The sequence below is a fragment of the Channa argus genome, chromosome 6, assembly GCF_033026475.1.
Source record: "Channa argus isolate prfri chromosome 6, Channa argus male v1.0, whole genome shotgun sequence".
In the NCBI taxonomy this organism is placed as follows: Eukaryota; Metazoa; Chordata; class Actinopteri; order Anabantiformes; family Channidae; genus Channa; species Channa argus.
The window spans coordinates 4,593,672-4,611,459 of NC_090202.1; the positions used below are offsets into that span (position 1 = coordinate 4,593,672).

A 17,788-nucleotide genomic window follows, 5' to 3' on the forward strand; every position below is an offset into this window, starting at 1 on the left:
CAGTAATTAAAACATGTTAGATTGTGATTAAACTGTTTTAAAAACACACCCATAGAAATAACGTGCAGACCAACTTTACTTTGGCGGGTTCTACGGGAAGTTTGTGTAGGTGAAAAGGCAGCGTGCTTTGTGAGGGAAGAGAGAAAACCACTGATTCCATCGCATTTGTTAAGGTAAGGGAAACCTCGTTCCTCTCATCTTCAACTTGTCCAACCAGTTACCTGACTGTGCCTGTAGTAGCATGTAAAGCCTGTAGTAGTAGAGCGTAGCGTTCAATTCAATCGTCTGGAAAAGCAAAGCAAAGCTTGTTTGCCAATGTTAACGTGGTTTTTCCCTCTGGTTGTATAGAAAATTAAAGCCAATGGAAATTCCGAAACTTATTTACTCACAACGTTTTAGTGAGTCTTCAACAGAGAAATCAAAGGCGGCGTTTCACCAAAGTTGATTAATCAGATCAACCCTCATATTTTACCACAGTATCTAATTCTCATAGATAATGGTGAAACACGCTCATTTATGTTGAATTTAAAAAGCAGACGCTCAGTTTGACACAACGTTTTTTTTAGACATTACTGAACAGTAATGTCTAAAAAGAACGTTGTGTCACGAATATTGTTTAGCGAGAGCGATCTAGAAGAACACGCTTCGTCCGTTTGGAGCTCCGGGGCGGATTGTGCACGCGCAGTGTCAGTTCTTATGTGAACCTCCTTTCTTATACATTTACTACTATTCACACTTACTACAACATATGTTTTTCCTTTTTTCCCAGGTCGTACTGATGGCTGCCTTAGGTTGTTCCAGTGTTTTATTTTTTGATACATGTAGCAATGGGTTCTACTTTGAAATGGGTAAAGATGAATTCATACTTGATTCATTTTTAATATGTTAATTATGTAAGACTAATATGTTACGTCATATACATGCTTGTATTTCTCATAATACCATCTCTATTCTTTTTTTATTTGAATCTTGGGATCCTTTGCTGTATTCCACTTTCCAGAGCCTGCAGGTAAAGCATTTATCATATATAACAATTTTTTCCTTCCTCACCAGTCTATCTCAGGGCCACAGAGAGACATGCACAGACAAGACAACCATTCATAATCACATTCACACCTAGGGACGATTATAGATTCACCAATTAGCCTAACATGCATGTTCTGGACTGTGGGAGGACGCCAGAGTACCCGGAGGAAGCCCATGCAAGCATGGGGAGAACATGCAAACTCCATACAAAACTCCACACAGAACGGCCAGAGCCAGCCAGCCGGGGTGTGACCCGCAGCGCAGCACTCATAGGGTCATGCTCCATACTGAATAATGCATTCCAGCATGACTCCACTATCCACTGTGACCTCATATAAACACAGAGTATAATTATTGCTTTCTGACAACTTAAAAATTGGGAAATTATAATATTGTAGAATTCATGGCAGAGTTTCTGTATTGGATTGCTTTATATTGTAAATGTATACTGTAATAAATTGGTCAATGGGTTTATATTTAATACACAATCTTAAGACATTGCATTTGGATCTAGTTTATTTCTTTACTTTAATGCTTTGCCCTGTATACGTCTTTTCCTGATGCTATTATGTTTTTCTTCAGATTCTTCAAATTCAGATGTGTATGAGGACGCGTTTAACATTTCCACTCAGTGCCCAAAATGTCTGATCAAAAGCAAGGACAACAAATTCTTGCTTTTAAAGGAAGACCAATTTCAAGCACAAAATTTAACTACAACGGAGTCCGGTAATATACACCAAAATACAGATTAATATACTTTAATTTGTCATTTGTAGATTGAGCTTTATAAACAACTAATGTGTGCTGATGTGTGGTGCAGCAAACACATTGTCTTCTAATTTAATGGACTGACTTCTGATATTCTAGATCTCTAAAATAAGATAATTGCTGGAAATTTGTTTTTATTACAAAATTTGAACAATGTGTAGTACTTTTTACAAAATGCTTATTTCTCCTCTCAGGTTGTAGTTTCCACATCCAGATCTACAAAAACAATGAATTAGGAGGAGACAAGGGCAGGCCCGTCATACTTTATGCCAATAAAGATGGGAAGAAGATGGTGGTATGTTGCAATGAGAAGGAGGAAATATGTCCTGTGGCAATGGTGAGCATAAACAAGTTAAAAATGTTTGCTTAGGATATTTACACTAGTGTATGTTTGTGTAAACACATAAGAGGACTTTGAAAAGCTCCATCAGTCTGGGAAGAGTTACAGAGCGATTTTTGAGGTTCTGGGGTTACACACTTGCAATTCTACATGCATTCAGCTCTTAGACCTTCCTGAAGGACAGCATTGGGTCGTCTGTGAGTTTAAGCTCAGGTGCAACTAGGTTATGCAGTAAAGTAATGATCCTTAACATAAGAGTAAGTCGAGGGTTGTGATTTTATTCACATTGGTGATTAAGATACTCGATAAAGTTTTTGCTTTGATAAATACAATTATCATTAATAAAAGTATTTTGTGTTTGCCCAGGTTGACTTTTTTTTATGTTCAATTTAGTTTGAAGATCTGAAACTGTTTAGTATGATCGGCACACAAAAAGAGAAGGAATCAGGGGGGCGTTGATTGTTTTTTTAGTGTTGTAACTGAACAGTGAGTTTCTTTTTTTTACACTTAGTGTTACAGGAAAACAAACACACTTCCTTTTCTGATTAGGAAGTTTCCTAGATAACAAATCCACTATGAAAAGAATACAAAACCCTAAACAGAATTATAACCTTAATTCCAAAAAAGTTGAAGGTGTAAAACTAAATAAAAACAGAATGCAATGATTTGCAAATCTCATCAACTCATATTTTATTCGCGACAGAACATAAACAACATATCTGATGTTGAAACTGAGATATTTGACCATTTCATGGAAAATATTAGCTCATTTCAAATTAGATGGCAGCAACACATTTCAAAAAAGGGGTGTTAAAACTTTTTGACAATATCCCCAGTTTTGAGGTGTGCTGCTGCCAACAAATTCAACTTTCTTGGAACTGTACAGAGATACGGATCCTGCAGTTACACAGCCCCATACACAGCAAAATGCCGAAGGTGGTAGAACAAAAACTCACTAAGGAAAAGTGTAATTATTGGCCTAAAAAATTCTCCATTGCGAGGATCAAATTAAATATTTTGCACAAGTGAAATTACTAGGCAGAATATCTACATTTTACTTCTTTAAGGTACATAAGTAAATGTAATTCACTCAAATTAGCACTGTATTTTAAACAATAATGATTATAGTATTTATGGCACAACATGAACAGTTGGGCTGTTGTTAAATGTGGAGCTGATTTTAATAACTTGTGCTGACAGGCAGTTAACCCGTAATAATGCATCAGCATTTATTAGTTCATAATGTTGTTATAAAAACATATAATACTTACTTAATAAAACCACCAGGTGGTATTAATGTTGTGGCTGATCAATGTCTACTTAAATCAGGGGATTTAAGCACTAGTGAAATTCACCTGTTATAAAGTTTTCCATCATAATCTATATATATGATGTATAATTAATAATATATTGTATTGTTATTGTGCCTGCTGTGTTGTAAATATGATGTTTTGACTTTTACAGGATCTTCCAAATAACATTGTGGAAACGTCACACAAAGCCGTTTTCTACTTAACCGATCTCAAAGCTTCTAACATGTTCTTGTTTGAGTCCTCTGTGTATCAGTATAAATTCCTGGGATTTGAGCCTGATGAACATAGGCCATTTCTGAGCAAACTGGTCTTGCAAGAGAAAAATTACGATGAAGTTGTTGACTCTTGTGAGATAACCATAAGCAATTTAATGTCATAAAAAAAAAAAAAAAAAAAAAAAAAGCAACAATAAAATGCCACAAACAACTTATGGTGCAGCTTGTCTACAAAGCTTTCTCACTGTATTACTTCAATCTACAGGCACATCATAGATTGCTTATACAAAGACCTGTGCAGTGCCACTGACACAGCAGAGTGTAATTACTGCAACTTTAATAAAACAAAGAAGCATGACAGTGTATAAAAAACAGCTAAATCGTTATATCATTTTGTATTTTGAATGAGTAACAACTTACTTTGAAGCATATAAAACCCCCCGTGTTCAATATTATAAAAGTTTAATTTATTATAATAACTTGAAGTAATCTGTCATTACTAAAATCTAATGACCCTTTTGGGGGGGGGGGGGTCGAATTCATATCCACTTCAATAATTAAAGATTGAAAACTGTGGGCCTCCATAGAAGCAGCTTTGGAGTGTTCTCAATTATATTTGCCAAATCAGTAAAATGCTGATTGGATTGGATGGGCTGAATTTGAATAACCAAACACCAGAAATTAGCCTGTAAAATAAATTAGTTCACTTACTATATTTGACTTCATATCATCTCTGTGTCATTTATATCTCTGAGAGGGTAGTGTTATATTTTTGTATCTATTACTTCAATTTGATTTTATAGTTTTATATCATGCATGTAAATGTGCACGTCTGAAGGAGTTATTGCTACAGCATGGACCTTAACTACATTGCAGACCTGTACTTTTTATTTCAGTAAGAAGTTTTTTTATATCTTCTGTTCTCCTCTGTCATTGTATGGAAATGTCTAAATATAAGGGTATCTGTAAATCTCATTTTGTTTATAATCTTTTCCTTACTGTAATAATGTAATATGCAGAGCAATAGCAATCTCATAAGTGCAAATTTTTTCACCCAGAATTCTGTTAAAATGTTTTTTTTTTTTGTTAAAGTGAGATTTCAAATAAACTTTTCATAATGGCTCTAATCCTATTATTGTAGTAATACTCATGTCAGGGGTACAACAATAACTGCTTGTATTCTAAATTGGATGAAACAGCTGTGTGTGTGCTAAATATATTTCATGGGTAAATCTTCAAATATATAACAGTTTAAATTACAATAAATGTAATTACTTTTTATTTTGAAAATGTTTATTTTAGTAATTGGAGTTGGTGAAAAGAATTTGAAATTCATACATTATGTTCAAGTCATTACGGAAGGTACTTAAAAGACAGAAATTTGCAGCTCTTAATTTCTGACGTTGCTGTATATTATACAGTTAGCTGTATATGTTAGATGTGTGACTGTGGTGCAGGAAGGTAGAGCGGTTGTCCACCAATCTCACAGTTGTTGCTTCAATCCCCGGCTCCTCTGGTCACATGTTGAAGTGTCCTTGAGCAAGACACTGAACCCCAACTTAGTTGCTCCCGGTGAGCATTGCATAGCAGCTCCCCCACCGGTGTGTGTGATTGTGAGTGTGAATGGGTGAATAAGAAGCAGTGTAAAGTGCTTTGAGTGCCAATAGGTAGAAAAGCGCTATATAAGTGCAGATCATTTACCATTTAGCTGACAAAATGTTTGTACACTGACACACTTTATTAGATGCACACAGGTACACAGGCTGAGAATTGCTGAATGGTTTGAGTTGATTCATTTCAGATACAATTTCCCTTACTCTTCAATAGAGGAGCAGAGCTGATCTGGAGAAAACAAATTGATGCTTGCAAGCGGCATGTGCTCCTGTCAGTTAGGATGCCCAGAACTTATGATGTTAACACTGCTCAAATCTGTAGCACTGTCTTTTTATTCCTGATGCATTCAGAAGCAAAAGTTATATACACAAACAAAAACTGCTGCAAAAGGACCCAAACATGAACATATTTAATTAGATTTTGTAAGACCTTATGGAAAGTATTGACTTTTTTGCTGATAATATTTTGCTATTAAATATGTTATTTATATATCAGGATACATCTTCTTAGCAGAATGAGTAGTGATATTTAATAGCTGGACATGTTGCTTATGATCAAACTCTACAGGGGAGCACAGCTTTAATTTAGTCCACACTGAACATAAATAGAAGTTCATCTACCTACCACACAAAGGAAAACTGATTCAAATAACCTAATGATTACTGTAACTGAAGGAGACCAATCCTGAGCTGAGCAGTTATAACAATTACACACCTGTGAATCACTGTAATATTGTAAAAATTGTACATTTATAAGAATTTACATGTAAGCCAGGACAAGAAGGTTCGCATCCCAGCTTCGAGTCCACAGTCCTATTCATTTACTCCAGAGCAGGGCAATGGCTTTGCAGATGCCAACATCATTGTAGTTGAAGTAGCAAAGACCACAGAAGGTGACGGAGGACAGCAAGAAGAGACCTGCCTTTGCAATCTTGAACTTTGTTTCCCCGTGAACGTAGTCCCTTAAAACCTGTTCGATACCCCTAGACAAAAACAATATGTAAATGTAGAAAAGTTGAGCAGTCAGTGACAAATGCAACAGTTTTCAAAATGAAAGCACAATCAAGACCATAGAATGGTGCAAATAACTTAGTTGAACAACATAAAAAGGTAGTACTCATGTGGTCACCAGGTTCATTTTTTACCGTGATTGAAATTTTTTAACAATATCCCCAGTTAACATCAAAATATGAGAGGGTTGTAAATACTACACCTATGAGCCTTAGATGCTCTTGCTTTGTACTGTAGAAGAAACTATTCATTAATTCAAAGTACTTTGTTACTCCAGTTTGGAGATGACCACTAAACAAAACTAAAAATGTAATTGATGATTTAAAAAGTAATTAAAAAAAAAATATATCTCATTGCTTCATAATCTTCTCCCATTAGACAGATGGATATTGTTGTCTAGATTTGCTAAATGTTTTCAAAAATGGGCATTTATTGTCAAGTTTCAGAAGTTGTTTGTGTTTTTTGTCTATTTGCAGGGCTTTGAGCTCTCAGGGCAATTCCAGGGAACACACAAGTTACTTCAGTGAATACACTACTGTGATGTTTATCCGAAGTTTGAATCATGTCACGTGGACCTCATACTTCTTTTCTACTTATCCAAGCAGCTTCTTTGGCTAGGGAACCCATTTATATCCTCTAGAGTAGGTCTTGTTTCTCACCGGGCCTAAACATGCTTGTTAGATGGATAATAGGGGAATAGAAGAGGCCGGACTCATAGGGATGTAATGTTTACAACTCTAAACACTCTAATCCACTACGTTAGGTATGGCCTCCTTGGTGGATTATGTGAAGTGGTTGTGCCTGGTATCCTTTAATGTGACAACCCTCTTCCCCACCACCGATGCACTGACAATCATTTAGAAGAAGGTTAGAAGAGTACAACACCCTGCACATCAGAAGCAACCTCAACCTGGAACAGGTCTGTGCCCTCCTGGACTTGTGTCTGAATACCAAATATTTCACCTAATGAGGCGACTTCTAAAGGCAGAAACACAACTCTACAATAGCGTCCTCACTGTTACCTATTGTTGCCAAACTATACATGGGACAATTGGAGAACTCCAGCAATGACCCACTGGCTCAGATATGTAGTTGAAGATCAAGATCCAGGAGGTACAGGCTTTAACAGACCACATAAATGTAGTGGACATTAACATCAAGTTCACCAAAGAGGAGACCAATGAAAACACATTGGCGCTCCAGGACTGTGCAGTTAGTGTTGGGACTTGTGGCAACCTAGAAATAGAGATCTACACGCAACCCACACACGCCAACCATTATCTGCAGTTTGACTCAGGATCCTGCATCATAGGACAGTAAAACATTCCCACCTCCATGGAAGCCAAAAAGAAGAAAGATGGACATCTGAAGACAGCTCAAGGCCTGTGATTACCCTAAGTAGGCCTTGCATCCAAATCCAGCAAAATAAGAATGAACAGAGAAGAGAATCAAAGGAAAAACCTGCTGATTCCTTATATGACTGGAGTGGCAGAAAAGTTAAAAGCATTTTCGGAAAACAACACTTACTTGTTTACTAACAACAACCTACTAACACACTGAGACAAAGACTCGTTCAAGACCAAACACCAAAACACAAGAGCAACATAGTGTGTGCAGTCCAGTGCAGGGAAGAGTGTTGTGGCCTAAGACAGTAGAAACAACTTCAGGATCAGCAGCAGTGTACCTACAACTAAAGGACAAAGGACAATTGTTTGAGGGTACCAATGTTTACATTTTGGACAGAGAAGAGAAATTATATGAGCGAAGTGACAAACATAGCCTATTTTGGAGGATAAAACTTGGTCCCCTAGCCAAATTTCCCTCAAACTAAAGAAGCTGCTTTCCCCTCAAACTAAATAGTGAAATATTTGCTACAAAGAAGAAAGAGGTCCCGTTGACATGACTCAACCTTTGTTGAACTAATTAGATGATTCACTTCCCTGGCAGTTCTGCCACCTTCGTTCAAAAAGCTTAAATTTCCTAGTGAAGTCATGTTCATCAGACTTGAATAAGTCCCAACATTCTTTACTCCTATACAAATCTTGTTAGGCATTTCCCCACAACCAGCTGGAAAGAGAAGGTTTGCAACCTCCTTCTTCAGCCCATGGTGATGTAGATGCCAGGTGACATGGGAGCATTCATCTGAGTGCTTCTGGTCAAAGAGGACATAGCTTAACACTTGGAGATGCCCACCTCCCCCAAAAGCTGTTACTTAAGGAGACTTATCACTAGTTATGACTGGGATTTGAGGCCTCCACCTGCCATGTAGTTTAGTCTGCATTCTAACTGATGGATGAGCACAATGCTGTGATGTTAGCCTACAGCCACCTTTTAAAGACTGCAAATATAGCCAGAACTAACCAAGGGCAAATTAATACCTGCTGACAGTTACACTGAGGCCAGGAGCCTGTAAAATAAAAGGAATTTAGCCACTGTCATTTTCCCATGACTGGTGAGGTCTGTGTATCACTCACATTTATTGGACATTTTTAATGCAATAGTTGTGATACTGTTAAAATAAATTCATACTAAGAAGTGCCAATATTCAATGTAATCTAATTAATACAAAACAGAATTGACAACATATTGGAAACCCCTCTCAGCCCCAAAATTTCCATAAAGTTCCACAGGGAGAAAACAGTGTAACTGAAAGTGAACAGGAACTAAAACTGAAACTTCATCATAAGCGCTTGAATATATTTTGTAGTATTCTTGTCTTCAGACCTAATGAAACCACAGTTCACGTTAGTTTGCTTGTCTTACCAGTGGCCATGCAGTGTCAGGGCAGCAGCAAGGGACAAATCCATGACAGGACCAGGGTTAAAATAAGCAACAGGCCCCATGGCCAGCAAAAGCACACTCAGCGCTCGCTCTGATGTCCAGTGCAGGGAGGCAGTTTTGGAACCAGAGCCTGGTGTAGAGCGTGCTGTAGAGCAAGACAAACAGCAGATTGTCAGCAGACTTCATTATCTGCATGGTAAAAACACAAACAGTGGCCCTCAACAAGCTGGACCTTTAATAAGATCCTGACATGGATTCCCTTTAGCTGGTTGGAAGACAGTCAAAAATTCATATACCCTTTCAGAGTTGTAAAGTAATAGCTCAACAGTTCCTTATAAGCCCTTCTTGCTGATTTAGACCAGAAGACTTTCATTTCTGCAATGTCGAGATTATTAGACAGTAGCTTCCAGACTGAAACTGCATTTACATAGTCATGTTACAGTATGTGTCTTTGTTAAGCAGCTAGCCTGACACACAAATCTACTGACAGCACTCATCTACTAAGGTAATTTCCTGATTAGGCAATACAAATAAAAAAAAGGTGAAATGATGTAATATTTTCAAGAACTTCCTTAACATACATATCGCTTTCTCAGTCATCAACACTGCTAGGTCTTGTTGAGAAAAATAGTTCTCGAGTTTGACATCAACAGAATGCTGCTGAATGAATCCTTCTCCATAAAGATACTATCCAGAGAGTACAGAGGGTCTCTGAAGGAACTCAAAGGGATTTAAGCTTTCACAAAAAGGAGTTTAAGAAAGTCTGTGCCACATTTGATTTCTGACTGAATAATTCAGAATTTTCTGCCAATATTCTCTAAACACGAACAATTTAAAACAGTAAAAGTATATTGACTGATAATTTGCTTAAGAATCAACTAAGCCATGCCAACTTTTAGTATTGACACATATACGTGGCTTTCTACATAAAGCCTACACCCTTCCGGTACCCTACATGATCCACTAACCCAAATATTGGGTCAGGGTGAGCGAAACCTACAAGCATTAAGTTGACTTTACATATAGCTGGGGTCAAAATACTGTCACCACTCTACTATTTTAGTATTTGAGGTAATAGATCAAGACTGTAAAACACCAGTGATATACCACAAAGCTGTCAGCTACCTGCTATGGTGTCAGACTGGAAGAGCAACTTGTGTGTGCAGAGGGGGAGGTGAAAGTGAGCTAAAGTGAAAGAATTGCTAGAACTGCTAAAAAAATTTTTTAAAATAAGTACACAAGGTTTTGCCCATTTGGACACATCACTACCACCAATATTACATTATGCAATGATAGTTTGATTGAACAAAACTTGATTTGAGGTTCCCTTATAATATTTTGCAGAAAGAATGTAGTTCAGTTAAAGTGAAAAAGGTGTCACTTTTCATATTCATTTAGTTGGTGAAACTGTGTCAGATATTTATTGAAAACTGTGGTCTACCACTGTGAACTGGTTATTCACCCAGCACTTACTGTATAGTATAAACTGTTTATACGTTTGTTTCCCCTAGAACATTTTTTAAGCACAGTCGCAAGAGGATAATTTTTACACACACAAAAAATTTTTTTTCTCATGCAGCACCTTTGGTTGGTAAACTCCATGTAAGGGGTCAAGTAAAACAAAGTGAATATTAATAAGATGTATTTATTACATCCAAATAATTTCACCTGTATTTCTTAATGGGGGCCTCAATTAAAGCCCTCTTTTCACAGGCTGTTTATTATGATGGCATAAATGACAGAATATTCCTGCCAATCCTGCCAGTTATAGAAGACAATGTTAAAAAGTGCTATTTCCATAAATACTGCCTTTAAAATAAACTGAATTATAATTAAAATAAGTTATGCGTTCACTAAAAAAAGAGAGGAGTGGATGTAGGAGAAGAAAAAAGAAGTGGGTTTGTTGTGAACGTTATCATCATTAGAAAAATGCTTTTTTGCATGTTGTGTAAGCATGGTGGGTGGTCTCATATGCCGCCATGCTTGTACCAATGTAGTGGAAACACTGTATACCACTGCTTACTTCAACCTTTGGTCACCCACCGTTCAGAGCCTGAGAAGCATGAATCCTCGCTGTTAGCAGGGGGGGCCGTTCCTGGTATTTGTAAGGTACAACCACCGGACTGGAAAGCAGAGTGCTTTGGTAGAACAGAGCTGAAGAGAAAGGATAAAAAGTTGTGTATTTTCGAACAGCCACAAGTTATTACATTTTAACACAACTTACCCAGAATGAGTCTTAAACCACTAATTATACTGTAATACACTTTTATGAAATATAACTAACATATTCTTCTCGCTTCCTACTACCCCATACTTCAAAAATACACAATTGAGTGTTTTAAGATTGTTAATTTTACCAAAAAAATTGAAACAAAACCACAACAAAGTTCAATTTAACTAATTTTCACCTCACCAATTTAACAGAAAATAAGTTAATGAAAGCCTTACTGTAATGTTTTATTCATATCAATTAATATTGAAATTTATGATATTGTTTAGGTCGTTATTCTTTAATGATACTGATAAACCATTCTGAATCAAAGAATACTGGTGTTGTTGCTCGAGCATTTGCCATATTTTCCTTTTTATATTGATAGTGCTCACTAGCAACATAAATCCCATAGTCTAGATCACCATACAGGCAAACATGTTACATAACGGAACATTGCCAAAATTAGGAGCATCCTGTCTCAAAGTGATGCCGAAAAACTGGTCCATGCATTTGTTACCTCTAGGTTGGACTACTGTAATTCCCTACTTTCAGGATGTCCCAGTAACTCCCTAAAGAGCCTGCAATTAATCCAAAATGCTGCAGCAAGAGTGCTGACTGGAACTAGCAAGAGAGATCATATTTCACCTTCACTAGCTTCTCTCCATTGGCTTCCCATAAAATGTAGAATAGAATTTAAAACCCTGCTTCTTACATATAAAGCTCTGAATAGTCAGGCTCCATCATATATAGAAGACCTCATAGCACCATATCATCCCAGTAGACCACTTCGCTCTCAGAATGCAGGCCTACTTGTGGTTCCCAGAATTTCCAAAAGTAGAATGGGAGGTAGAGCCTTTAGCTATCAAGCTCCTCTCTTGTGGAACCAGCTCCCAGTTCAGATTCGGGAAGCAGACACCCTCTCTACTTTTAGGTCTAGGCTTAAAACCTTCCTCTTTAATAAAGCATATAGTTAGTTATAGTTATGCTGCCATAGGCTTAGACTGCTGGGGGACCCACCCCCCAATGCACTGAGCTCCTTTCCTCCTCTTGACCATCTCTCCTCTCCTTTCATCCCGCAATTGTCACCACTGTATGTCATTAACTCTGTGTGTTCTCTCCCGTAGTTGTCTTTGTCCTCCTCTGTCCCCCTCTCTCTGTCCCTTTCTGCAGGTGTCCCCGGCTTTGAAGCTGTGTGTCTTCCAGCGTGCAGCTACTGGTCCTACCAATCTGCCCGATGTTTTGTTGTTGCTCTGTTCTTTTCTCTCTCCCCTTTCCACTCACCCCAACCGGTCGAGGCAGATGGCCGTCCACCCTGAGCCTGTTTCTGCTGGAGGTTTCTTCCGTTAAAGGGAGTTTTTCCTCTCCACTGTTGCCTATGGCTTGCTCCAGGGGGAATTGTTGGGTTCTCTTTATATATTTTTATAATCTTGACTTTATTCTGTAAAGTGCCCTGAGATGACTTTGTTGTGAATTGGCGCTATATAAATAAAGTTGAATTGAATTGAATTGAATAAGCTTTCTGATGGTCATCTTACTGCCAATCCTCCGTTTCTTTCCACTGCTGATAGACTACCTATAGTCTGCAATTTAAATCTACAGTATGGGAAGGTGAAATATATACCTGCAGCATTTACTCCTCAGTCAGTGCCCTTGACAGTCAAGCTCAGTGTACAAAATACTCAGGTAGAACCTTCTCATTTGAGAAGCTTCATAACTGCACAGAGAAATCAACTGCCATACAGTACATACTTGTTACTTTCCCATTTGGCTTGTTTAGCTGATGTACTTAGACAGCTGACACTAATTCCTCCCAGTGGACAGTTACTGCCATGCAACAGAAAAATACCCATGTTAACCAAAAGATAATAACTTTGCTTGTAGACAAATAAAAGAGATGTCTGTAAAATTGGACAGGAGTACAAAAGTGTCTATAAACTGAGTGAAGGTAACACTAACCCAGATGTGCATGGAACTGCATGAAATTTTGAAATTAATTTGTAGCTCATATGCCAGATTGTTAATCAAGTGAGTGAGCTTCATCTTTGAATCCAGTTCTCATTAATACAACCATGACAAATACAGACAAGAACACTTTGAGATCAGGCCCCACAGTTGGCTCTGCACGGATTCCGATACCTAGGAGCATATAGGAAAGGACACAACTGGCTCTCTCCAGCCTAAGCGTCAGATGTTGAATGAACATTTTATATAAACATGTCCTTTCTTGTTTAATAGGGGATATGCTGTACCCTGTACAACACAGCCTTGTTTAGCAGCCATAGGAAGTAAAATGTAGCAGCAGTGCTACAGTGTAATCCATCTGTTATTGAGGTAAATAGATCACTAGCTTGTATTGCTGTTACTCCATGTTCACCACTTAATATAATTAAAATTCAGTCATTTGACACACGCTTTTTTCCAAAAGCGACGTACAAGACAAGAAAAAATCTACGTCAAGGAGACAACCTTTTTTGTTCAGAGGGAGTTGTGGAAGAGTTCTGTTTTTTTAAAAATGTATGACTAAGGCTGCTGAGCATGTAGAGTTTGGTAGCCCATTCCTCCACTGTAGGACCACTAAGCTGAAGAATTTTGCTAATGATCTTATTTGTTGGCAGAGTGCAGTAGGCGGGAGGGATTGTAGACTTGAACGAGGGAGCAGACATAAAAAGAAAAATGCACGGGACAAGAGCTGCACCAGTTTTGTCTAGGTTCATTACCTCTTCAAGGTTGGTAGTCTATACCGTTAAGTTATTATTTAAGCCATTTTAATTCATTTGTAAAATTTTTATCCAGGCCTAATATAAATTTGTGCTAAAAGCTTTTTTTTTTTTTTAATTACATACTACATTTTAAACCATAGACCTCAACACTTGATTAACATTAACAACAAAATGCCTCCAGTGTGGTGACTTGTCCATTTGCATTTGGTTTGTGCACGCAAGACTTAAACATTAGCATTTCATGTAAGGTAAATATGATCTAAACTGAAACAAAACACGGTTGTTTGTTCTGCTAGCACAAAATAAAAAAGAGCAACGAAAACCCCTTAGAGTTCTATTACATTTTTAATATTTATTATATCTTTCGAGCACAAAATTTAACTGTGAGCACAAATAACCGGAAATTGTTGTATCGATAACCTGATTAGATTGATCGCCATCCTCAGGGAGGAGCAATAGTTTCCCGACAGACGACTTTATTTCTCTATACCGTTATCTCTGTTTATTTTTCTTATTAAATTTGTTTGTTTAAACATATTTAAACAAAACAAAACTATTACCAGACTATGCTGCACTTTACTCACTACTGCGTTGAAGCCAACGGACCCACATATGACGTCACTGCAATTTAACTCAGACTGATTACTGTCGTGATCTTGAACATAACTGGCGTTTTTGCCAGACGTGATTTATTCATACAAAGGTGTGTTTCACCTCTCTCGTTTGTCGTAACGTCCTGCTATCACCTGCCATACTCAAATAAACACATACAGGAAAAAAATCAATACTAAACAGAAGCAAGTTACTTACGTGTAACGCCTCTGCGACAAATAGAACCCAACCTGAAGACAGCCGCCATGATGTACTAACCAAGGTCACCACGGTTACCCGGATGTAGTTATGTCGGTGTAAGATTTTTTTAAATAACTTTATTATAACGCAGGGTTTGAACAATGCTTGTACCAATGTACTTAACAAGCTTTTTAAAATACCACTTCTGTAACTGTAACGGTGCTTACACTTTGCATTCTAATTTCAAAAATTAAAATAGATGGCTCATCATTAGAGAGCTCTAAATTATGGCAATGAAAAGTGGCTTTTAATAACATCAAACATCAGATTTACAATTAACTATATTTTCTTTTACAGAAGAAGAAGACATTGTAAAATTGTAAAACCAAACATTAATATTTCAAAAAAAGAAAACAAAGCCAACATTTTGAGTAATAAATGCATTGAGATTATTCCAAAACGTATAAAAATGGAAACATATTCAGTAACCTGATTAGATTAATCGCCATCCTCAGGGAGGAGCATTGCGTCACAGCGGCTCATGTTGTCTGCTTGGAAAAAGACTTCTTCTGTGTTTTTTTTTCTCCGATAAGCTGACTGCACCAACCTATATGGCACCTCACTTAACTTTTTGGTTTTTGAAAGGACACTCATCATGACATCATGTTTTTTTTGTTTGTTTGGTTGTTTGTTTTTGCATGTGTGGAAAATACAGAGGGCCCCAATCAAGTTTGTTATTTTAATTTTTAAGACACCCTATTCTGCACTTTTTGTGTTATAGCAAAGGCATTTGTCTAATTTCATTTCAGGAATAAGAAATACATTTTTAATTGTGAAGGGGAACCCATGAGGAGACTTTATTTAAAAACTATCAAACACAATATCAGGGCATGTTGCTCGGATTTTCTCGTGACTTAGACAGCTATTACACATTTTATGGCTTCTGGATGGCTACTTTTCCACTTAATCAAACAAACATTAAGGAACACAACAAATCTGTAGTTTGAGGTGAAAAAAAGAAAAAGAAAAGTCAAAACTGCTTCACATTTACTGATTTACATGCTTCTGTTTACAGAGTGCTGCATTGTTTTGATTTACCTCTGTATGCAAAAACAACTTAATGAATATGAAATGTGGCTAATCACAGAATTACTAAAAAAAGTATATATATTTGCTTTCTCATAGGATTTATTTTGAAACCAAAGAGCACATTTTCAAAAGACAGGACAAAATCAGGCTAAATAAATGTAATGATTAAAGCTGACGTGGTTGCAAAATAAATGTGAATAGGTATTTTTAGAAAAAAAAACAGATGACACATCTCACAAAATGATGAATGAATCTTTGAGTCTTTGTAGAAAGACCATACAGGGAGCCAGAGGTACAACATTTCACTCCATCACAGTCCACTACAGTATAGGTCTGTGCATTTTTTGGAATGACAATAAAGTTTTGTGAATCTTGAATCGGAATGTGCTTGTGGGTTTGTCTGTCAGTTGAATCTTCCTCCAATCTGCAGCGCTCATTTGCAGTAAACCTAAAGGTAACCTTGCCACCTTGTCAGCAGGAATACTGTGTTCCATAACTGTCTCAACCGAAATGGACAGTTTGGACAATTTAAGTGGGGCGGAGAAAGCAGAAGCGGCGGAGCTTCAGCGTATGATCGCTGTAGAGCAACAGAAAGCACAGTTCCAGGCCCAGGTTTGTATGCTAACTGTGCTAACTAGCGTCTAGCGCTTTAGCCACATGTCGGTGTGTTTCTCCTGTGGTGGGATTTCAGACTCCCATTGAGATATGACCGGTCGCATCAAATCGTCAGATTAAGTTACAGTTCGGCATAACCGTGTCTCAGTACAAGGCGTGTCGTACTGCATTTATAATCAATAAAATATAACGTTATATCAAGTTAAATCTACACGAGGTATCTTAACTGTCTTTACACAACCGGTGAGTAAAGAAAGATAAATAAAATGTATTGTGCTTCCTTGAGATTACTTTTATGTGCATTGGCACTATATAAATAAAGTTGAATAAAATTGGTTGCAAATCACTTATTAGTATCAAATGCATCAAGCCTGGGACTTCGTAACATCACCAAATGGTTGGTTTCTTAATTTAACATGCTTTTTCAGGCATTTACTGCAACTTTCTTCAGATGTTAATTTTAGTTGCTAAGTTTTTTTTTTTTTCAGTTGCTAATTTTAATACAAACCTTTCCTCAGATGTCTGCATAGGAAACATTTAATGCAAACCATGATTCACAGGAGTCAGAACACGCAGTCTATCACACAGACCAGTCAGAGTGCAGATGATCAACCCTATTCCCCACAATATCTATTTGCACAGGTTTTTGTTATGTGTTTAAAAGTGATTCACTAAATTACTAATTCCACCTTTTATATAGATCAGTTCTCAATCATGTTTTAAATTCTGATTCTAGGTACACACTTTCACAGACATCTGCTGGGACAAGTGTGTGGACAGCCCAGGCTCCAAGCTGGACTACAGGACAGAGCAATGCCTGGTGAGCTGTGTGGAGCGATTCATTGACACCACCCTAACCATAACCAACCGCTTTACACAGATGGTGCAGAAGGGCGCTCATTAACAATGGATTATAAATGCCAACAGAACTGTGTGATGACATGAAATATTTCTGTATTACTGTCATGTTGATGAAACATAACATGTAAAAGTCAAGTGACCATTAAGTCATTCCTCCTTCCATCTATAGAGGATGTTTGAGCTATCTTGTGTGTGTTTGGAGGAGAGAGGAAATGTGGACAAAAACATTATGTTTCATCAAAGCATTTTATTAAAAAGAAAACTCCGAACACTGCAGCTGGAAAATCCCAACCAATTGTGAATTACCAGTAATTTAAAATGATTGAAATTTGAGATGTGTTAATAAAGTGTAAAACAACTTCTATTTATCATAAGATATCTTTTTGGTAACTTTGCTCATTACAAACTGCATTATGAATAAGATTACAGAGT

The 17,788-nt window shown here is 37.2% G+C and overlaps 3 protein-coding genes across 3 annotated transcripts; 2 read left to right on the forward strand and 1 right to left on the reverse strand.

Moving 5' to 3' along the window:
- Positions 1-227: 227 nt before the first annotated feature.
- LOC137128742 (interleukin-18-like) lies at positions 228-3,861 on the forward strand. Its single transcript, XM_067507219.1, has 5 exons — positions 228-848; positions 1,001-1,009; positions 1,624-1,752; positions 1,989-2,131; positions 3,599-3,861. Exons 1-5 carry the CDS (start codon positions 749-751, stop codon positions 3,824-3,826), a joined length of 609 nt encoding a protein of 202 aa, XP_067363320.1. The 5' UTR covers positions 228-748; the 3' UTR covers positions 3,827-3,861.
- Positions 3,862-5,379: 1,518 nt separating this feature from the next.
- On the reverse strand, positions 5,380-14,925 carry LOC137128740 (succinate dehydrogenase [ubiquinone] cytochrome b small subunit B, mitochondrial-like). Its single transcript, XM_067507215.1, has 4 exons — positions 14,810-14,925; positions 11,111-11,221; positions 9,050-9,212; positions 5,380-6,258 (listed from the first exon to the last, which is right to left on the reverse strand). Exons 1-4 carry the CDS (start codon positions 14,856-14,858, stop codon positions 6,093-6,095), a joined length of 489 nt encoding a protein of 162 aa, XP_067363316.1. The 5' UTR covers positions 14,859-14,925; the 3' UTR covers positions 5,380-6,092.
- A 1,333-nt stretch (positions 14,926-16,258) lies between these two features.
- Positions 16,259-17,715, forward strand: timm8b (translocase of inner mitochondrial membrane 8 homolog B (yeast)). The gene is made up of 2 exons (XM_067508434.1): positions 16,259-16,492; positions 17,232-17,715. Exons 1-2 carry the CDS (start codon positions 16,391-16,393, stop codon positions 17,397-17,399), a joined length of 270 nt encoding a protein of 89 aa, XP_067364535.1. The 5' UTR covers positions 16,259-16,390; the 3' UTR covers positions 17,400-17,715.
- The last annotated feature ends 73 nt before the right edge of the window (positions 17,716-17,788 follow it).